At 45.5% G+C, this 23,342-nt stretch overlaps 1 protein-coding gene across 1 annotated transcript in view; it reads left to right on the top strand.

Moving 5' to 3' along the window:
• Positions 1-23,342, top strand: part of PAPPA (pappalysin 1) — a 183,625-nt gene that overhangs the window by 126,675 nt on the left and 33,608 nt on the right. Inside the window, exons 13-17 of the mRNA XM_050908005.1 lie at positions 3,046-3,259; positions 12,705-12,873; positions 19,489-19,672; positions 22,281-22,491; positions 23,100-23,271. Of these exons, the coding sequence (XP_050763962.1) occupies positions 3,046-3,259; positions 12,705-12,873; positions 19,489-19,672; positions 22,281-22,491; positions 23,100-23,271 (950 nt within the window). The remainder of the gene's footprint in view (positions 1-3,045; positions 3,260-12,704; positions 12,874-19,488; positions 19,673-22,280; positions 22,492-23,099; positions 23,272-23,342) is intronic.

The following is a 23,342-nucleotide window of genomic DNA, read 5'->3' on the forward strand; positions in this document are numbered from 1 at the left end:
GTTATCTGGTGAATTGATTCTGGCTGCAGGAAGCCAGAAAAGCCAGAAAAGCTCCAGAACCAAGGAGCTCACCCTAGCTCCCAGCTCCATGTCAGGGTAGGACTTGCATAATCCCTTTCCAGCTGTCCCCTGACCTTTTTTCCACTGGGAAGAAAGCTGGCCATGTCATCCCAAGAGCAGTTTTTAAGGAAACATAACCCCCTTCCCCCAGCTTTCTGTTTTACCATAACTTTGCCATTTTGACAAGCTGAAGCTCAAGTGAACTTCCTGCTAGTGATGAGGAGAAGAGACACACATAAGTGACAGGCGTTGGATGACTATCCAGGGTAATATATAATTTGGTGGGGTGTGGAGGAAAAGAAAGAAAGTACGTGTGGTGTCTGTTGTCCGAGAACAAACCGAAATTCATAGCAAGTTGTGCAGGTTGAGTCAGAATAGCTCCCAGTTTGCCAGAGCCCCTGGATTAGTCTTATCCTCCTCCTTTCGCAAAACAGTGGCACATAGCTCTTTCCCTCTGAGAAATAAATGATGGAGACACAAGCATGCCAACAAATACTTAATGCAACATTTTATAGAGACAGACAGACAGATTGTGAGAGAAAGAGAACAAGAAAGAGGAGCAAAGAGGAAACTGAGGGTTAGGTTTTGAAATCCTCCATGAAGTTGCAACATGAGTTTGGCATGGCTCAAACTGATGCCTGGAGATCTTCACAGCTGAAATGCCGCCTTCATCATGGAAAAGCCCCTCTGACCTTTTCAGAAGAGGCTGGCCTGGAGCAGAGGAGAGGTGTGGGTAGGCTACCCAGCAGTTCTCACTCGGGCAGAGCTCCCGATCACTGCTTTCTCTGAGTTCTGGGTGCGGCATTAAGTCCTTTTCCTGGATATTTTATTTGATATGTTTGAATTATCACCATGGCAAGCTAGAAACTGCAGCCGAGATGCAAACTTTGACAGGCACTGGGTGCAGGATGGCCTGCAGATGGTCAGCCAGCCTTAAGCAGAAGTTAGTGGCAAACTAAAAGTATGTCCAAAAGGAAGTAGCAATAATTTAAAGCTTGATCAGTCCTCAGTGTGCTAAAGACACTCCCATGAGCAAAATGCAGTCTATCAAGAAGCGCAGTTTCCCACCTTGATCAGAGCAAGTTTTTACCATGTGGACTCCCAGAAAATAATGAGAAGCTTCTTCTGAGTCTCGGTAGGAGATGGAGGGGTTGGGATGCCAAACACCTCAGCGCTGTTAGTTCAGAGCCATTGTAGACACTGGGGTTCAGCTGCTGGGTACTTTGCAAGAGCTGCTGAACATTGAATAGCTGGATACAGAGCTACAGAAATAGGAGCAAGCATGGAGACAGCTCTAACTCCCCTGCCATCGGCACCTGTACTATCTTGAGTGGTTTTTTTGCTAATGAAGGCAGGTTAATTAAATGAACCTGACTTGTTCAGCCCTCGTTTACCTTGTCGGGGTCAGAAAGCACCAGTAACTGCAGCACAGCTCCGAGGGTCTGTTTTGTTGTGGACACCACCTGAGTGCGAGGAATGAAATTGAAGTGAATAAACAGCCTCATACCATAAGGTCTTTCTTGGCTTTCCATCAGAGAAGGCAGAAACTTCCAAGGAATTTGGGAACCCGGGATTTTGAGTATTAACTGCACCTGTTTGTAAGTGAGAAACATGCACCGTTCCACAAGGAGCTGATATCAAAAGACCTGTGGGAGGCAAGTAGACAGGGAGGTTATTTCAGGGTCAGGTAAAGACCAAAACAAAAAGAAGTTTGCTTATTTATTTTATTTTTTTTATTACAGGAAGATTTTTTTAAAGTAGAGGGTGGGAGATAGATGTTTAAAGAGAGTGGTCAGAAGTCTGTCTTAATTCACAGGAAATCACTTTCTAAGGAGAAAAATGAAAACTTTTTTATTCCTTCCCTTTTGAGTCAAGAAATCTGAACTGGAAAAAAATAATAATAATAGAAATCCCTGAGCCAGTTAAACATGCAAATAGAATTTATTTTATTTTCAAATTTGTAAGCGTATCAGGGTAGCCAAAGGGCCTGGGCCAAAGCCGTTGCTGGGGGAGCTCCAGTGAAGCGAATGGAGCTGGAGCCAAGCTGATCCTCGGAGCGATGCCACAGAGCCGCAGAGGCAGGGCTTTGCAGGCAGCCGTCAGGCCGTGAATCTCAATTAATGAATTTTGAGGCCAGCCGACAGCTGTCTGTCCTTTCAGTTACCCCTGAGACGAATTTGGCCCATTTGAATTCAGGTTGCCTCTACTTGAAGGTGGGAATTTCTTCCCGACTATCACTGAGTGCCTTCTCTGCTGAAGAAAAGGGATTAAGAAGTCTCCGTGTCACCTCTCTGGTGCTTCTGTGCACCTTGACCTCTTGAGACACTTTTATTTTCCCAAGACACAGTTATTTTCTTCTCAAATGAGATCACCTGTAAAATCCTCAATGGGTCCATCACCCTCGTTTCTCTCTCCAGGACCATCTTTGCCTTTTTTAGTAAAGAGCAAGATACCCTAAAGGTGAAAACCATCAAAAAAATCAAAACTGGGCACATTTGGCGTAGAGCTCATGCAACAAAGTTTTACATTGAGTGCTAATGACATGCACAGCTACAAACAAGCCACTGGTGCACTGCCCATGGTGCACAAAGCCACCCAGCCTGTCGGCACCATTTGATGTGCAGTATAAAGGCTCCAACTGTCCTCTCAGACCGGTTTTACAATAGTGCGACTCCGCTTCCTCCGTGATGGTTGCTCCTGATTTAACGGAGCACAATAGGAACGTAGCTGTGGTCTAAAGAAACTGCTCTGAGAGCCTGCCGCACTTGCGGAGAGAATGGCAGCCTTTCTTCAGCTGTCTGGATGGATATACTTCTCTGCTAAGCTCGCCGGAGCGATTTGGGAAGCCCCTCCAGGCAGCTTACCATAACTTTTCAGCTCTATAGGGCCATTCCTATGGGTGAAATGCTTCTGAAGTGCCCACGGCTTCGGGAAGCAATTGTGTTAAGTCTGACCCTTCCTCTGATCTTGTCTCTCCTCTGGCAGGTGTCCACGTCCTGAGCTGCAGGAACAATCCCCTGATTATCCCCGTCATCCATGACCTCAGTCACCCTTTTTATCACACCCAGGCTGTCCTCATTAGCTTCAGCTCCCAGTTTGTGGCCATCTCCGGGGTGGCCCTGCGTTCCTTCCACAACTTCGACCCCATCACCATCAGCAGCTGCCAGCAAGGACAGACCTACAGCCCGGCGGAGCAGAGGTGAGCCTGTCAGCTTGCTGCTTTCTGCCTCGCCACCCACCGCCCCCCGCGCCGCCTGCCTGTGCCGGGGGTTAAGAGGAGGCAGGAGGGGCACAGCAGCTGAACCCTGCTGACCCTTTTGTGTCGCTGGTAAAAAACCGGCAGTGTTCTCATTGATCAGGATGGATGGGACATTTAACCCGCATGGGATACTGTTAGTGAATTATTTCCTCTTCCTTTCTCCTCCCTCCTTTATCCCAAGCTTGGAATTGGGGCCAGTTAACTCTCCATACATTCCCCAGTACGGCATCGTTTTCGCCGCTCACACACCAGCTTCAATCTAAACCGCTTTGTGCTGCTAAAGCGCTACAGGGACCTCCCATGGAAGCGCTCGCACGGAGACAAAGTGATGCTTGTGCCCCGGTGGGGCCGGACCCTGCAAGGTGCTCGGCCCCGTGCGGCGGGTGCTTGGCCACCAGCATTTGTGGTGCTTTTATGGCTGGGTAAGGGCCCTCAGTACCTCTCTGGATCCGACCCACGTTCTGAAAAGCTCTGTGGGACCCCCCAGGATGAAAGGTTTATGGCTACCGTTTTATTCTTGTTGTTATTACAGACACATCAATAGATCACCACCAACCCCTCTCAGTCTCTGCTTTACAGCATCCCACAGAGATTGTGACCTTTCATGGCCTCTGGTGCGGCAGCTTCATGGATCCTTTCAGCGAGGCAGTGAAAAGAAGAGGGGAGAATTTAGCAGAACCTCTGAAAGAATAATTTTTTTTTTCCTTTGTGAATTCAAAGTTGTGAGCAGTCGTCATACCATAGCGGCAGCACTAGTCAAACAAGTTGCATATCCCAGCAAACTTCTGCTCAGCCTCCTAAGGAAGCTGTCAGGTTTTTTGATAATGTTCTGGCTTGTTTTTAGGACCTGCTTTTATTCCAGGAAAGGCGGGAGGGTGAGAAGGGGGAGAGGGAAGGGAAAATAAAATTAAAAAAAAGGAGTATATCTATAGCTAAATCAATCCAGTCAGTGTGTTCTGACCTAGATTCAAGGAGTCTGATCATTCTGTGCAATAGGTTGTATAAATTCAGAGGCCCAAAGACAGGAGGATCAAGTTTCAGATGAGAAGTCTAGTTGTGGAAGTTTGGCCAAATCCCAATGCAGGAGCGGGACAGAAAAAGAGCGAGAAAGACCCACTGGAAGGAGATGATGAGAAGCAACAGGGAGCTCGAGAGGGCTGAGACGCAGGACCACATTCCTCCCTCTCAAGTTTTCAGTAGGAATTGAACCATTTGTTCACTTATAAAATTAGAAGTGCTCTGTGTTTAGAAAGTTATTTCCTTAATAAAAAATGCATTCCCCTTAGGCAAAGCTTCAGTGAGCCTCTGCAGCCCAGCAAACTAACCTTTAGAAATCTCTTGAAGAAGAATCACCCGCTGTTTGCCTCTTCTTTTTCTTCTTGATTTTTTTGTTGCGTTGTTTTGTTTTCATGATGCACTGAACCGTCTCAGCCCCTTGCTCTCAGAAACTTCCATCAGAGCCTCGCTCGTTCAAAGTAGCGTTTTAGGTCTTGCAGGTTACAACGCTGGGTTGATCATAAAGTTTCCCATGTCAGTCAAGGAACTAGAAAATCTCTGAAATAAAGCCCTGATCCAAAGCCAATTGAAATCAGCGGGTTTTTTTCCATTGATGACAGTGCTGTAGTGGAAAATCTCCAATTTGCCTTGTGATGGGATCATTTTGGGTGACCATATATGCTTTCTTCTGTACAAGAAACTCTAAGCAGTTCAGGTATCCAAGATGTAGAGAAAGTTGTGCATTAAGTTGTGCAGCCAGGAACTAGGTGATGCCTTTGCTATCACCTGACATCTTTTTCCTTTGTTATTTTACCCAATCCGGGAAGAACATATAAAGAGGGATTTTTAAAGTTTATTCTTAACCAGTTCAGAAGGTGGATGTGGGTTTTCTGCCTCCCATGCTCACAGTCTCCCCACCAGACTCCCTTTGAGTGCCAGTCCCACACTGCCCATCCTTCCCTTCTCCCCTTTCCCCACTGGTTGCATTTGCCTAATACAATTTTTAAAATATTTATTTAATTTTTAAAGGAACTTTCCTTCCTATGTGTAAGCATCAATTTTACCGCTTTCATTTTCCTTAGGTCAACATGGATATTTTTGCCTGCTTTTTGGCTTCTCTCTACAAGAGATATTATTTCTCTCTCTTCAAGGAGAATTATTTGGGTTGGAGAGGATTTATAGTCAGATACAGACACTTCTAGGCAAGGGTGCAGATTTTAAATATGTGCGGGAAAAGAAATATATTGGCCCTTAAAAGTTAACACAGCTTTTATTTTGAGGGTGAATGGATCACTCCCATGGGTTAGTGACAACTTAATAACTGAAAATAAAACATGCGCTCACTCTTCTTTCTTAAAATATGTATTACAGTTAACATTTTAGAAGTGAAAAAGGAGCTTAAATGCAAAAGTCCCATTGAACTTTATAGGTAGTTGTCCTCAGTCATCGTTAGCTCTTTTGAAAATCCATTCCATCCTTCTGAAGACATTTATAGAGGGTTTGAAAAAAAAAAAATACTCTGTACTTTCCAGTTGTATTTTTCCAGTTGTTGGTTTTTCTGTGGCAGCTGACCACAGGCTCTTTTTTGTTTTCAGCAAAAGTTTACCTCACTGCTGGAGATGTGCTGTAAAAACGACATGGTTTATTTTCACATTGCATCCTTAGACCAGATATAACGGCCCAGTTAGGTCTTCTCTTGCGCTTTATAGCTCAAATTATTATACTTCTATCATTTCCTATTTAGCCTCGTGGAGTGGACGGTGAAATTGGGTGTGCAGAAGTAGAGGTATAATTTCCCACTCCGTGGTCACTCAAGCAGCAAGAAAGCCCGGTGCATTGGGGCTGCCTTTGACAGTGGTTCCTCAGAAATCAGGGTTTTTTTCCTTTTCACCGTGTAGGAAACATCAGCTGGGGGTCTCCCATCCCTGGCAAGGCAGTTCTTGTGAAGTGCTGCTTTCCCTCGGTGGCATTTCCCTGCCGTGTTCACAAGACCTGTCCCCTCCTCCATCCTGCCTGGTACCACTTGCTCCTCTCCTGGAAACTGCAGGTGGGAGGTGTGAAAACCCAGGTAGACACCCCAATTCAGCTGTCAGAATTGTGGATTTCAGGAGTTTCCAGCTTTCTAATCCTCCATTAACTCAGTATTTGTAATGAAGATAAGCCTCCCTGCCGCTGGAGCGGGCTCTGGCTGCCCACGGCTCTCCAGCGTGCATGCCCCACGTTGTGCAGCTCCTTGTGCTTTCTAGTTAGTGTAGCAAAAAGATTTTCCTTTCCTTTGTTTGGTTAAATCTTGGCACAAACTCACTGTTACAGCTGCAAAATTGCTTCTGCAGGGGAGATTTTGGGTTTACCTTTCTCCATAAGTGTGCACATCTGGGCGTGTGACAGCTGGGGGGGGGACCAGCACTGTAGACCAAGACCCACTCCTGGCCAACATGCCATCGCCTGCCCTTGCCCTGGCCTCCGTGGAGGGCTGTCCTCCGAGCTTCACCCTTTGCTGCCCCAAACAAGCCCCAGGGAGACGTAGCCCACTCCAGCTCTTCTCTTTGTCTTGTTGTCTCCTGCTGTCAGCTTCCCCAACAAGAAATGATGAAGATAAATCTTCAGCAGCGGAACAAATGCAACCGCCCTTTATAACTCCGGTTATTTTTTTTCCTTTTTATAAGGGAGGAAAAAAAAAAGGGTTTCCTCGTCTCTTTTTTTTTGTGATTTAATGCAGCTTTCTCTTTCCCAATTCAGCCGCCTTTCCCCTGCCCTGCGTTCTGTCATTAAGCGCAATCTCTGTCAGCTTGCTTCTGGTGAAATTAATGAATTTCTCACAGAACTGTTAATCATAGAAGCTTTGGTCCATGACATGTGTTATAATTCAATGGGTTTTTAACCTTCGCCCCATTTTGGTAATTGGCAAAAGGCATCATTTGGCTTTTATTAAAGTGAAGGCGATGCATTTTCTTTGTTTGCCTGGACAGACTCTGGCAGGGAGACCTGCAGGGCTGCTAACGCCCAGGCACACGGTCCCGCTTCCAGGCTGGCAGGGCGAAGGGGCTTTGAGAGCTTTATCAGTTCAATATGGACCCCCCCGGGTAGGAATACCTTTCAGAACAGGGTGCGGGCAGGCTGAAGGCAGAGCCAGTCCCCAGGGAGAATGTTGCCCTGCCAGCGGTGGGGACAGTGGTGGGGATGTGCTGGCTCGTGCCTCTCCTTCCCCCACAGTTTACCTAGGGTTGGATCAAGTATTTCTGTAAATCTCTGGGTTTATCTGCATTCTTGACCCTATCAGTTTGAATTAGGGTTTTGCTGCGATCGCTATCAGAGTCAGGCCCAACGGTACTGCAGTGAGATCACTGAAGGGACCATAGGTGATGCTACTCTTCTGGTCACTCTCATTGACCAGATTTGAAGGCAAACACCTAAAAGGAAAGGGCTTGATCCTTCTTCCAGTGGCACAGTCAGCACAGATTCACCGGTCCCCATCCAGCCCCAAGGATTCAGGTAGATGTTCTTTGAGATTTTGTGTTAGTACAAGGAGACCAATGTGGTTTAGCTGAAGGCTGAAGAAGATAAATTCATTGCCACCTTTGCAGTTCATACTTTTTTTATTTCTACAGCAAGGAAAGTGGCTAGCAGCCTTTGCTTTTCAAAATGCTGCATATATGTTTGGATTAGAGAGAGAGAACCTGCTCTTGCCTTTAGAGGAACCTCTACAGAGGAGAAGACAAACCCATTGTAAGGAAAAATCTCTTAGAAAAACCCTCAGGAGGCTACACGTGTGTGAGTTGTATGTATGGTGGCATAGAACAAAACCAAACTATGCTTCAGTTCTGCAGCCCAGGCTGGCCTGGACTGTGGAAAAGGAAGTTTTTCCTAGTGTAGACTAGATAATGGTGTGGCGCTTCTCGTAACAAGTGTATACCATGAGCTTTTATGCTCACCTATGCATATATATGTGTCAGAGCTATCACGAAGAAAACAAATAATTAGAGCACTATGTTAAGATGAGTTCTTGGAAAAGTGCTTGACCCCAGGGTTAGGAAAAGAAAGTTTGGCTGCTGTAAGCTTTTCGAAAGAGGAAGTCCTGGATTGTTTTTATGTGAGGAAGGAAGAGTTCCAATTAATTGTTATAATTCTCTATAAACATGTTAAAATACAAATGTTTCTAGGATTGTGTCACTAAGACCCCAATTTAGCAAAGCCCTTAGCTATTTGCTTACATCCCCCTGTAGTCAAATCTATCAGTGGGACTTAACCGTGCTTTTGAAGTTAAGCACGTATTTAAGTGCCTTGCTGAACTGGGGCCAATATTGGCACAGAGAAATAAAGATTTCGAGGCTAATGACTGAGCTTATTTAGATTAGGGATGGGCAGAATGGATTTGAATAAAGTAAGAACTGGCTCAGAACTTCAGCCTACATGTGAAGCTAACTCATTTCAGGGCTTTTTACATCAGTGAAATGGTCTGCCTTGATCTGTATTTTTAACATGCTGCAGGCAGTGGAACGTGTGTGAGAAATCCACTGCTCCTTGCACTCGTCTTAGTTTGAAAATGTTGCTTTAGGAAATCACACACTACCAGAGCAAGAACAGGAACAGGTGAATCCTGAGGTGGGCCTAGTAAAATAAACCCTGTCAGGGAATATCCCAGGCACCAACACTTGTTTGTTACATATATATAAGTAAATCATTGGAGTGGTCCTTGGGTCCCTTGCATAGCTCTCATCCAGACCAGCTCATACGCTGGCAAGCAGTTCCCAGGTGCATTTGGGGAGTTAGGATAGACCAGGGATGATTTGAAATAGGCAGTTTTGATGAAGTCACCCAATTTTGATTGCAAGAAAATGGGATAAGCTGTCCTATGCCAGGAATCAACATGAGTTAAAGTAGAAGTTATTTCATTCTCAGATACTCTATATTGTTTCTTTCCCGAGGAATGCGTAGTTTCTGGAGCACGTGATGATTAACCACGGTTAAATGACAGTACCCATGCAAGAGCTTCTGTAACCCACAATTCTGCAATATGGATGTGATGGGTTCTTTGTCTAAACTTCCTACTTGGAGATACTAATTTCTCCTTCTTAATTTCTGCATTTGCAGAACTCAATTCAGGATCATGACTTCAAAATTCATTGGGATTTACGGCTGACAGTAGCTGATACCAAATTGGAACCAGTAGCTAGAGAACCAGAAATATTTAAATTGGAAACATTTGGTGGCAGTGGTTGTTTTTTTACAAAAAGTGAATGGTTGTATTGTTTGTCACTGAAGTCATTCATATAGAGTTACAGACAGAGAGAGCTGCCCAGATGATCTGCTAACCGAGGCATAATCTGGAGCCTGGAGGGGGTGGCTAAAAATGTTCCCTGGCCATTTAAGAAGACCACAAGGGGACTTGTAAACAGAAAGAAGAACATCACAATAAGTGTTTCTTAATGCCTTTGTCTGTGGCGTTTCAGTTCTGTAGGACTTTTAAGCCCAGGCTTGCTCATCTGGTGTCCTGATATGAACTCAAGAAACCAGATTCTTTTTCTCCTTTACATTGATGGAAATGAAAAGCAATGCCACTGACCGCGGTGATGTTGCTCCAGATTTCCCTTTGTGCAAATTGCAAAGGTTTTCTTAGGCTCATCCTTCCCTCTGAAGCCATTCAAGGCTGAATTCAGTGCTACATCAATGTGTAGCACATTGATTCACATAAGTATTAAATCAAATAGGCCTGCTATTATTTTATTTTTCCAACTTTAGTGCAAAAAGGTTTTCAGATTTTGCGGGAGTTTTGCAATGGGCAGTCAAGGTTCGCAATATGTGCTTCTGAGAATGGCTTGGCAATAGTGCTCGTTTTTTCCTCAATGAGTCAACTTCCTCGTCACTGGAGCCCTGGCACGGGAGGAACTCGTATTGCAGCCTCACCATCTGAAAAATGGAGGGGAGCAAAGTGACAGTTAGCCTTCATGGGTAGGTGTAACTGGGACATGTAGGGAGGGTTCAACAAGACATCATTCATCATTTACGTTCTCACTTAACATCTGTGTTCAGATATTCTTGCTAATGTTCATTGGTGACTTACTCAACTAGCAGTGCTGTGAGGTCAACAGTAAGGTACTGCTCCGCTCGGGGAGCTGCCGTGTGTGAGGCTGCCTGGGGGGCTGCTGCCGAAACAGAGTAAAGTCTGTGGTTCACGCTCCTGGGTGATTTATGTTGGGCATTTACAAGACAATTGCACACGGCTGTTCTTCTCACCTCATTTCTCTGCAAGAGAAGACCGCCTGGGCACTAGGATATACGGTCCACTTGTTCTTCCACCGTCTCATCCACAGTCTTATTGATCGGTGCAAAGTGAAACCAATGGCAGTCTAAATTTGTATGTCAGGCTGTGAGTTACAGTGACTGGAAAACATGTGTGAAGCCCTTGGTATGGTGGGGGGGATCCTACTGAAGGCAGGATCACTCTGTGTAGGTCAGCTCTGGCAGAGGATCATCCGTTCTGCAGAAGTAATGAGCATCACAGTTGTAGTGCTGATAGACAGGGCGCTGTTTGCTGCATACAAGGGTATCGAGTTGGCCGACACAGAGGTGGAATTCTCCTTCCTCAGTCCTGTCAGCAGCAATACTTTGTGCACAATGAGGAAATAAGATCCTTCTGAATGTAGAAATTGTTTATGGCTCATCGCACTCCAGGGAAGGGCCGCCATTGAACAAGCAACCTTAAATTACAGGCAGCGGGCACTTCCCATATAGCACTAGTCTGGGACAGAGAAATGAGTTGTGGAGGTACATAATACTGTCGTTTAATCTGATCTAGAGCTCAGTAGAGACATGTGCAGATGTGCTTCTCTATCAGTAACATGGAGATAACAATACCAGCCCAGGTGTCTCACAGGGCTGTCATGAAAATTAATTAGATAATGTCTGCACAATGCTTTGAACACAGCAAAACACCATCTACGTGCTAAGTCCTGTGCTTACTAAGGTGGATGGGGTTTTGGTGGCTGTTAACCTTTTTTCTAGGAGATGGGAATAGCTTGCTTGTAATCCATTTCAAAATATGTGTATTGATGCATTGCTTTCTCTTCTTTCTATAACTTTCTGTGTTTCAGGTTCTTCCCTACCCACGTAGATGGTGAAATAAGTCAAGGTTTTTCCCTCCTCAGAATTAATTTAACTGTATTTCATTTAAATTTATTTAATTTTCAGCAGAGGCATATCACCTTTTAGGAATCCTTAACCCCAGAAATTTTGTCTCTAATCTAGCAAAACGTCTTTGCACATAGAATCATAGAATCATAGAATGGTTTGGGTTGGAAGGGACCTTTAAAGGTCGTCTAGTCCAACCCCCCTGCAATGAGCAGGGACATCTTCAACTAGATCAGGTTGCTCAGAGCCCCGTCCAACCTGACCTTGAATGTTTCCAGGGATGGGGCATCCACAACTTCTCTGGGCAACCTGTTCCAGTGTTTCACCACCCTCATCATAAAAAATTTCTTCCTTACATCTACTCTGAATCTACCCTCATGCTTTAAGACTCTCAGCATTTTCATTGTCCTTTAGCTGAGGGACTGCCCCATACTCACATTTGAACATGTGCTATAATGTTTGACTCAGGTCATCAGAGATGGTGAAAGATTTTGTGTCAACCAGACACCTCTGTGTATACAAAAATAAAACAAAACCCTCTTTTTACAAGTTGTGCTAAATGTTACAGTAATTTACTGTAGGGAGAGCAGACAGTTTCCATCCGGGGAAACATTTTATGGATGGCAGGACAGCAACCGGAGAGATCTGAAATGACAGCATGCTGCTGAGCTTGATAAGAGCTTATCAACACAGCTACACAGCTGATGTTTGGTGTTCCTCGTGAAGTGGAATAAAATGAATGTGTTGATTTCAATCGAGTTTCTCAAAGATAACAGTGTCTATCACAGAAATCCCTCCTCGCACGTACACACATGCACACTTATCACTAGCAATATCAGGCACTCCTGAATTCAGCAGAGATTTAAAATTGGATGGGGCATAAGGACTGCTCTTGGAGGGAGAGTGCTCTCGTGGGATGGATGGATGCATGCATGCATGCATGTTGGTGCAGGAGTAGGAAGGCCACAGTGCAGTTAAATATTGCAGAACAGAAAGTAATTCTGCAGAATTGGCAGGCTCTTCCCTTTTGCCACAAGACCTGTAATTTGCTTTCATAGTCATCACTGTTACTACTGTCCCTGTCCTTCAGAAGACATAACTAGAGGGTGTGCTCGTTGGTGAGGAGCCCTTTGCCGAGTCGGCTTCATACGCAGCCTGTGTACCTGCTGCCTGACAAGCGATGAGTTTGTCAGACACACGTGCTCTTGTGGAATGAATTAAATGAATTGAATAAAAATACCACTTCTTGTCTCTCACCTAGCTGCGTCCACTACTCCTGCGAAGCCACTGACTGCCAAAAGCTGGAGATCGAGAACGCGCTGCTGAACTGCAGTGGTGGCGGGTGGTACAACGGTGCCCAGTGCAACGTGAGCTGCAAGACTGGCTACATTTTGCAAGTCCAGCGAGACGATGATCTCAGCAAGAGCCAGGTTTGTTCTGCTGGTTTTGTATGACCCACAAGACAGGGATGAGCAAACAGATGTGGAGAAATTGAGAAATAACCCAGCCTAAACCCCAAAATCTCGGCTCAGCCTTGGGCCGAGGCCTCATCCAAATACTTCTCATCAGAATAGGAGCCATCTGACTCTGTAGGAAGAGGTACTGACAGTGAGCAAAGCTCAGATGTTCCCCAAATTTAGAAATTTTCAACCCAAAAGGTTTAAATATGTGTTCAGGCCTTCTCTGATCTCACTGGCTCTACTCAGCCCAACAGTGTTTCTTGGGTTGGTTTTTTGGGGGTGGGGTGTTTGTTTTTTTGCACAACCAGTTTCTGGGCAAAATATCTCATTTTTATTCCTCGGGTTGAGGCTAACAATGTCTTAACTCCTCTGCAGTGTTTCAGTCCATCTGTTGCCAACCACACCCTGACACTGCAGAAATGCATGCTATCAAGGGGGTGGAAAAAGCACCCAACCCTTTTTCCTTCCAAACAAAGCACCGAAAACCTACCCCAGCAGGCCAGGGAGTGCTCCCCATCTTCTCTAAGCCATGCGTTAATAATCCAGTCCTACAAAAGCAACGTGTCAATGCAGTGAGTGGGGTATTGAGGAAAGCTATCCATTTCTTTAAACGTTAAAAAAATGCAGGTCCTTCGTGCCGGGGGAGGTGGATGAGGTGTACGTGCAGCATGTCCCAGCCTCGACACGCCGCTGGGAGCAGGGCGCATGGGATACGTGGGTGCAGGGCAGACACCCGAGTTTGCGCTCTCATCTCTAACGCTGCCGGATCCCGTGAGCGCGACGTGGGGGTGGTTTCCCCCATCGGCACCTTCTGGCGTGTTGTCGGGGCAGCACACACATCTGGGGGCCGGGGAGGGCTGGGGGCAGGCAGCCGCGCTCAGCAGCCTGTCTGTATTTGTGAAATACTGTGTTCTTCATAAGCTCGCAGAGGGGGGAGACAGAGTGGAGGGGAATGAGTCAGCCCTTTCAACTCAATTACAAAACAAATACAGGACCCCGCGAGCTGGGCCTCTTCCATCCTAATTGGCATCAGCACCAGAACCCCAGCTCCAGCTGAGCATTTTTACAGAACAGAAAACAAGTTCTCAAACGAGCCTGAATGGCTGAACGAGGAAATAGTTGGAAGGGATCTGTACATTGAGCACACAGGAATCCCAAACCAAATAAAACAGCCTAAACATGTTTCACCAGCGCTGTGTTGTTTAAACGCAAGAAGTACCTTTTGGGGAGGCTCAGCCAACTGTATATGGTTTTGCTCTGAGAAGTTTGGTTTCAGAGCCTTGATCAGACTCATATGACAGGAGTGGAGGATTTTAGCACCCCTAGCTAACGTGATTCACTGCCTATTACAACATGCTTCCTCTCATCCTGGTCTACTATTGCACTTCATCGTCTTTTTTCCACCGATAAAAACCCTGAGGCCAATGGCTTTGTTTTGCTCAGCGCTGTGCATTTGCTGTTCAAATCACGGAAGGAGTGGAGCATCTTAAAGATATCCATATTCATCTAAGCACATTAAACACATGCTCTAAAAGTTTATTCATGTGCTTTGGAGATCCGTTGAAAAGGAACGGACAGTTTCTTTCGCTATTGTCTTGTTTTATTTCTTTGTGTCAGGTGCTTCAAGCCAGAACTTGTGGAACGTGTAGGCAGGAAATGAATTATCCGAGAAAGTCCAGAATCCGTGGTTTGGATTCCTCGTATTGTGTTGTATTGAATTGCATTGTGCTCCTTCCACAATTGCTTCCCAGCTTCAGCTCCTCTTCTGATCACAAGCATTTGGAGATGAGATAGGGCATGTGGGTTGTTATCTATGGTCAGAGGGACTTTCTGGTGTGATTGAGGAACCTTGCACAAAGCTGTTGGTTGTTTCACTGTTGTCATTTAGTTGGATATTTTGCTTGTTTGACTGATTTGAGGGTCTAGAGCTATTTTTTTCTCATTGAACTGACAGCGTGGGGGGCTGCACGAGGAAGAGGAGGAAGGAAAGTAGCTTTGCACATGCTGATGTTTCACACTCTTGGTAGGAAGGAGGCTGAGGTGAGGTGCAATGTCTCAAAGAGCAGACTGAACATTGGTGGCCCATGTCCACTGCATGCTGGTGAAGATGATTGACAGACCAGTGAAAACACCCTGGTGTTGAACCACATTTGTCTTCCATATTTCACTGAAAAGCAGAAAAAAAGGGTGAACAGAGAATTAAAAGCAAAATTTTCAAAAGCACCTCAGAGATGTAGGGGCACAAGTCACATTTCAAATCAATCTTTTACATCTAAGGGGTCTTTGAAAATCTTCTTAACAGTTTCTGCACTTTCTGGCCTCTGTGTCTTCTGAAGCCACTATTTTAATCAGTCTTAGGGCAAAAAATTCATTCATCTCTGCTCTCTGAGAAGCTCCCATTCCCAAATTCTGTTAAAACTCCATAAAATCACCAAACCCTAAAAACCGTCAGCACTATGTGCAGTAGAAACTTTGCTGTTTGAAAATAAAAAAAAGCTGAGCTGTTTACAGACTCTTGGGCTCTCTCTCGTCCTCATTTAGGGACTTAAGCAACAACAACAGAAAAGGGTTTGCGTAGTGATGGAGCAAAATCCTTCATGTATCTTTCTCACAAAGAAGATCTCGGGATGTTTTCATTCCCCCCCGATTTCTTCCCACCCCCCTGACAACTCCATCACTCTTTCTTCTCTTCTCCCCCTTTTCCCCCTTTGTCTTTCACTGCTTTCCTCCCCCTTGTCCTTCGCTGAAAGCCCCGCTCATTCAGTTACTTGTTGTCATCTCTCCTTGAAGCTACCACCACTGCTGCTCTGGTCAAGAGGTGTTATTTAAAACCCAGCAGCTCCCTAATGTTGTGCAAAGGCATCATCAATCATGCCAGGAAAAGAAAGCGCAGCTCATGTGGGTTCAATTAGAGGCACAGTAGTGGGCAGAAGTGGAAGAATACTTAGAGGGGAGGGCACAGCTGTTCATTTTTAAGGAGAGGAAACTTCACACGTGAAGCATCGCTTGAAGAAGGAGCCGGCTGGGATCTTGGGCAGCAGGAAGGAGACATGAATTCTCCCAGGCTGTTAAAAGTCCCAAGAAACAAATCTTTCTGGCACCACATTTGTTTAAGTTTGCATCCTCTTCACTGTACTGCACACTGTATCTTTGGAGGCCCTTTTTTTTTTTCCTCTTTTCTCCTTGCCCGCCCTCCCTCCTTGCGTAAGCCTCTTTTGGAAGGCAGGACATGAAGGGAAGCGGTTGCTGTGATGCCAGTCAAAGCAGCACAAAGTGCCCAAAGTGACAGCTAATAAACCAGATGAGAAAGCCAAGTGCTTCGTATGGACTGCTGTGAGCTGGGTGACCTTGTCAGATCAGACAGGCGAAACAGGCACGTGCCTGCTCAGGCTTCGGGTGGGAGATCTGCAAAGGCAGATGCAGATGCTGCCACTGAGACGCAATGCCGGATCCGAAGGTGGCACTGCTCAGGCTGAGTCGATTGGAAATACCCCCGAGGTGTGGCGTGGGGTTGGGGAGAGACGGGCTCCTGCTCAGCAGCCTGGGGTCCTGCCCCTGGGCACTGCAACGATCCCACCTTCAGGTGGGATGTTGCAAGAGGGAGAAGCTGAAAGATGGTGGGTGCCATCTGCAATAATTTCCCTGGTAGGGTTGTCTTCTGCGCTTTCAATCAAAGCCACTAGTCTTTGTCTCCATGGCGGGGAATGTTCTATGTTATGTTCTGCTGCAGAAATGCATGTGCTCCTATTGCTTGAAGTGATGACATGATAGACGTGCTCTAAAATGTGCCATTATTATGCCTGACCTTGAAAACCTCAGCTTCCATCATACAAAGTGTGGAACAAATTACTGGAAAAAGCTGAGAAGCCAGGGTCTTACCCACATGGGCACAGCTTCTCTGCATGGGAACGGCCTTGCCAGTGTGCCAGGAAGAGGAAAAGCCATATGGGTGTGGAAGGAGGTGACTCTTCCAGATTTGGTTAGTGTTTTTATTGGGAAAATACTGTGGGGAGAAACCCAGAGATGAAAATGTGGAGAGACTGATTTTTTTTATTTTTTTATTTTTTTTTCACATCAAGGTCTAGAACAGGGGCAGAAACAAAGTGCAGTGGGAGTATAGTTCTAACGAGGGATCCCTTCCAAGGAGGGGTGACCCCAGGCACTTTGCATTTCCAGCAGGCTGTAGTGTCCTGCAGCTTTCTGCTAACAAAGACCACGGCCGCAGCTGAAACACTCTCACAAGTGTTAGCTTGGGCAAAACATTCTTGCCCATTTTCTGTAAGGTGTGACTGTCATGCACAGATACTGCTTCTGTTTAAATTTTTGTGTTATATTCTGGATTCTGAATTTGCACCGTTTATTTGGTGTTCTGTAGAGGTACATCTGATGTGCAACCCTATCGTTAGAGAAACTCCCTTGTGCATCATATTGTGTCTCAGCAGCCGGTATCAGCTAGTAGGAACAATCATTTATTCCTAAACTAGATCGCACCAACACTAATAACTGAATTCTTGGAGTTCAATCTCCTATCACTGATAGAGCTTCCGTGTGCTTAGCGTGGATCCAGCATCCAGCAAGATACAGTGCAGGACCTGTGTCTTTTCCATAACGTTTGGATAGCCCCTGACATCAATAGCTTGGTTTTATGTTTTAACCTCCTGCTGTCGAGGTGCCCAGCAGCCACGGTGCTGGAGTGTTATTTGATGATAGCATCTGTTAAGGGAAATGGAGGCTTTGCTGAATGCTGGAGCAGCCCAGCCTGGAGTGCAAATGTGATGGTGATGCTGCTGTGTGTATGCGTTATGAAGACATGGAAATATGCTGTATCATCCCTTCTCCTGTGGCCATCACACCGCAACTTCCTGGAAACACAGGCACCTTCAAGTCATCAACTGTCTAGAGAATATATATACTTTTTAATGGTGCAGATATTTGATAAGCAACAAAAGCAGAATTAATAGCCACTGGGGAGCAAAATGATTGGGAATAAGAACACAGAGTGTCACTTCACCTGAGCACTCCGAGAATCCCAGAACGTGCTACTCTAAATTTGTAGAAAAGACATTTTTTTCCATCAGCAGTGCTCCCTGTTTAAATAAACTCTATGGTCTAGAAAAGGGGTTTTGTGCCCACTTGGGAAGTGTCCAGTTTCTCAGCTCTGGGACTGCTTTTTCCATTCTGAATGCAACCATATATCAAAGGGAGACAGGTCTGAACTTCTGTTGAAACCATTAGGGTGTTTTTGCAAAAAGGGAATCCAGGTCCCTTTGATGTGTGCTAGAAAAATTCCCCTTCCTTTTATAAACCCAGATCAATGGTCAGCGGTGCAAATCTCCTGTGAGCGTACCAGCCCTGAATAAAATATTCCCTGGAGGCAGAGGAGTGCTGCTGTACGGCTTGGTCAGATTCCTCGCCAGTATCTTCCCCTTCTCGTGTTTGGGTTTCTCACGTTTCTTTTTCTTCTGTCCCTCTCTTTATTCTGGTATGGAGGGAAGAGTCCTACTTTCAGATTCTTCACGTCTAGTTTTTAATAATTTTCCCTTTTTAATTCAAAAGTGGATACATTGTTTATTCTGTTCTCTTTGCCAACATCTGTTTGTCCTTCAGTCACCCAGTAAATTCTTCATCCTAGCTTTGGATGGGTGGCTCCTTTACCTCCTCTCTTTTTTTTCCTCCCTCCCTAGCACTTCAGGATTTCAATCTGCTGCATTGCTTGGATTATTCCTCAAATCCATAGAAGTGTAGCTTCTGTGTAGCTATGACGGTGGAGTGACATTAGGGTAGTCAGAGCACAGACGCTGACTCTGTATTCGACCTCCCAAGTGCCAGGTGAACGTATGGGCAGGATGCTCAGATACAAAGTCTGTCCACTGCAAACTCCTCGATTAAAAAGTCTGTCTCTCCGGTGTGCATGTCCCCGGTGCCAGGGCAGCAGGGCCCTGAGTTCATTTGGAGCCTCGGGGCACGCTGATAGTAGAAGCCATAACAGCAGCTGTCAGTATCTGAACACAAGGTTGACATGGCCCAGGCCACCTCCCCTGGTACCCCAGCCCAAGGGTGACTGACACCTCTTGAGAGAGCCTCAGATGGGAGTCCCAAATGGGTTCATGTCAGGTTGGCTTTTACTTCAAACCCAAGAGTGAGTTCGACTGCTCCGAAGTACATGGGGATCCCCTTGGAGTGGCTGTGTCACTGCAAAGGTGACAGGGATCAGGGATAGCTGTCAGCTCCAAACAGCTCAGACTTGCACCCTCCTTTCTGATCACAGGGCAGAGCAGCAGGCTTCCCGGCTCGTCTCACGAGGTGATGCAGACGAGAGTTCAGATTATTTGTAGCGCTCCACTCTTTATATGGAAGCACTTTGGTGTCTCACCCCAGAGGTGACAGAGATACATCCTGATTCTCTGACGCTGTTTCTTGTGGGACCTTGGTGTTTTTAGTAGCTGCTGTCCAGATGATGATGGTAGTGATCAGGCCCAGTTTTGCTTAACTTGTGAGCCAAAATAATGGCTGTTATTAGGCTTGAAATGGTTTTAATCTTTCCCTTGCTGGCTGTGGTGGCTGTAGGCATGCATCTTTTTCCAGATGGAGTCCAGCATCACCATGACTTGCACGGATGGGAAGTGGAACAAGCAGGTGACCTGCGAACCCGTGGACTGCGGTGTCCCAGACCAGTACCATGTCTACCCAGCCACCTTCAACTGCAGTGAGGGGACCACCTTTGGCAAGAAATGCTCCTTCACTTGCCGACCTCCTGCTCTTCTGAAAGGTATCGGAGGGTGTCTGTGCAGTGACCTGGGGATAGCTGCACAGCTAACACAGACTGTTCCTAGTAATATATGTTACTGTTGTTTTAGAATTATTCACGATATTTTAAGTATGAAGAATTATGAGAGTCTATGGGAAGGTTTATTTATATTAGAAGTTAAGTTCCTTTGCATCTCTCTATTACCTTCCTTTGACCTTTCCTTGATCACGGCTGGCCAGGCAGTAATGACGGTGAATATTGCTTCCATACAACCAAAACATGGAAAAGTCATGGGGATAAATCAAATTGAACTCTCTCATCTTCTTTCCCATGCCTTCTTTGTTTTCTGTGTCTGTCTCCCTTCTATGCCTCTTCCATGTATTTGGAAAGGCAGGAGAAGACTGGAAAGTCCCATGTCCCAGTGGCACAGTCCCCCATCACTGTTCTTCCTAATCCACCCATCACCTCTCTCCTTTTCCACACTTATCTTGCTCTACCTCTAACCTTTCTCTCCTCTTCTTGTTTGGGACTCTCTACAATTTTTTTTTCTTAAAAATAACAAACTCTGCTGTCTTCTTTCCTTTTCTCCCCCATCTTCTTCCCTGCTGCTTTTCTGCTAGCATCCCCATCATCTTCTCAGCACCATCAACTCTTCTGCTCACTGGCACATTACCCTTTTTGATCTGGTCCTCCGGAAACAAGAAAAGATATCATTGTTAATTTGAAGGAACATTAGAGCCAAATTAACTTGTCATCTTGCAGTGGAGTAGTCTTAACTGCTGTTGTCAGCTCAGGTACAAATGCTCTATAAGCTTTTTTTGTACATGTGGTATCACCTTTTCTGCTAGGATTCATTGCAAACTCTAGAAGAGGCATGGGAAGTATTCTTCGTTTCAGTGAAAGGTTAAGTTGATTTCTTTATATATAACCGAATTGCTTAATTCTTTAAACTCCAACCTAGGAGGGTAACCACAAGCAGCCAACACACAGTGAAAGTTAAGACTACTCAAAGGGGAGATTTTTATCAAAGAATTCCCTTTTTCTGTTCATCCACTTAGAGGGTCATCTTCAACAAGAGGTGTTTTTTCATTGAAAATGCCTGGGATTTTTTTTGAGGGGGCAGTGAAAATAATGATATTCATCATGACCAACAAGAGCTTCAGCTGATGACTCCGGCGGGGGTAGCTGGAGGGAAGATAACCAACCCCCAGGTCAGGGGGTGCAGCTGCGGTGTGTAGCATCACTTCACTTTGTCCAGAAAGTCTGTGAGCTGTGAGGTAAAGGCACCGTTTGGCACAGCCATCGGTGATTAATCGATGTTGCCACTAAGCTTCTGGAGAATGGTGTTCGAATGACTCATGCCTAATTCAATCACTGACGTCATGACAGCCACTGTTGGTAATGTCACAGCTTATCACTTTGCAGTGGCAAGTATGATATCACCACGGCTGGTCTGCAGAGCTGCTGCATGAGTCAGAGCAGAGGAACATGCTGGTGCTCTAGAAAAGAGCTCCCTTCTGCACAAAATACCTCTGCAATCATCTGCAGTTGGGGAGGGGAGAGAGAAAGCCAGGGCTGATTTAATGCGGCTTCTCTTATCTTTGTGGGTAGGGCAGGAGGGCTCCTCCACATACCTTCCTGAGCCCTCCAGAGCCTTTTGTTTTCTTCTTCTTTGAATTCCAGCCTCATGCCCCGGCTCTCTTCCTTCCCTCTCAGAGAGATGGCATTGCTCTGGGGTTAGCAGTTTGTCAGTATTATTTTGGATAACTCCGAAGTTGGCTTACTGTTGAAAATATGCCTTGTGGGTTGAGAAGAGTTCCTGTAGCAATGCTTGGGGATTTCAATAGAGTATTAGGGATTTTTGAAGGGTTAGTGGCTCATAGCTGTGCTTTGTTTCTTAGGAAAAGCTTATTCCTTTTCAACATACAGTACAAAATAACAAAGAATGTAGAATACACTGAGACTAGGCTACTTTTAGCTTAACCTTCTGAAGTCAAGTAGGTCATAGCAGAGGCAAATAGATCTATTGTACCTTTTACCTTTGAGGTGCTGGCCAAGAAAGCTTCCTAAGGAAAATGAGTCTCTAATGAGTATTATGAATCGTATTTATCACAGTAGTCCCCAAGGACTGAGAGTCCCCAGCTGAGAATGGCTCCTCATTGTGTTGGAGTAGTGACTCTAATACTAACAGATGCTGCTCCAAAAGGCTCAAAATTGAAATAAAAAGGACAGATTCAGGGAAGAGATGTAACACAGAAACAGAATGAAGAATGTAATGGCACCAAACCCTCTGTTAATGCCATGACTTTGGAGAGGAGGGGGTTGATGTATGAAGCAAGCTTCCTTTCAGAGAAGAACAAAATAAGGAAGAGAAATACAAAAAGATTACAAAGCCAGTGTGGTTTCTCCTATGCTATAGCATTTCCTGAAATAAGCAGTCTGCCTGTCATCTGAAAACAGAGTCCTTAATGATTTAATGCCATCATCTAGAAAGAGAAAATGCATAGGACATGCACAGTTGAATTTGTCAAACCAACTGAGGTGATTTTTGATGTATTATGGGTGTAATGACATTTTGAAAAAAATACCTCTGCTGAACGTTGTTAGCTTTGCTCACTGTTCTTCTCAGGAAACAACAGCAACTTGACCTGCATGGAGGATGGGCTGTGGTCCTTTCCAGAGGCCCTGTGTGAGCTGATGTGTCGAGCACCCTCCATCGTCCCTAATGCAGATCTCCAGACCACTCGCTGCCGAGAAGATAAACACAAAGTGGGCTCGTTTTGCAAGTACAAATGCAAACCAGGTTACCACGTCCCTGGATCCTCCAGAAAAGCAAGAAAGTACGTGAAAGAGTAATGCCATGCAGTCAGCACGATTCAGAAAGCCAGGAGTTAAAATGATTTTGGGAAAGGGATGGGCTGTTTATAACAGACTATATGTCCTGTAGGGAATATCACTGAGCAATTCCTTCATGCAGATAATTGTGCAGTTTCAAGGGGATTTAGGCACCTAGCTCACTTAGGCTTCTTTGAAAATCCTAACCAGTGCTGAAAAAACAGACCTTACCTTAGAAATACCCCTTTGATATGCAGCCTGGGGTGTCCCCTTTGAAACTCTGCAGGAAAGGGTTAGTGCTATCATATACTTCTGACTCTGCACAAACCCACTTCAAACCAACCACAGCCCACAAGCCTGGGAAGTGGAGTTTTTGGGAGACGTGTCCAAGGCCAAAAGAGGAGTTTAGGCTGGGCAGCTCAATGTTGGCTTTGCAAATAATTGTTATTTTTGCTCAGAGACCTCATGATGTAGATTCACGACTTGTTCCCTAAGTGTTAAAAGCTCAAGCACACCCATCCCCTGCAACCTGCTAGCAGAGCTCAGAGGCTTTAGATGCTCTTAGCTGACTCAGCCGTTCACTAAATGGTCTTGTTTTTTTCTGCACAAAAAGGCGAGCCTTTAAGATCCAGTGCACGCAAGACGGCACGTGGCTGCCTGGCGCTTGCGTGCCCGTTACCTGCGACCCTCCGCCTTCCAAGTTTCACGGGCTCTACCAGTGCTCCAATGGCTTCCAGTTCAACAGCGAGTGCCGGATCAAGTGTGAAGATGATGACAATCAGTCGGTGAGTCTCTCTTATCCAAATTATCTCAGCCCATACAAGCGTGGTTTTATCATGTGTTCCCTAAGGACCCT

This window comes from Gymnogyps californianus, chromosome 18 (assembly GCF_018139145.2).
Source record: "Gymnogyps californianus isolate 813 chromosome 18, ASM1813914v2, whole genome shotgun sequence".
Classification (NCBI taxonomy): Eukaryota; Metazoa; Chordata; class Aves; order Accipitriformes; family Cathartidae; genus Gymnogyps; species Gymnogyps californianus.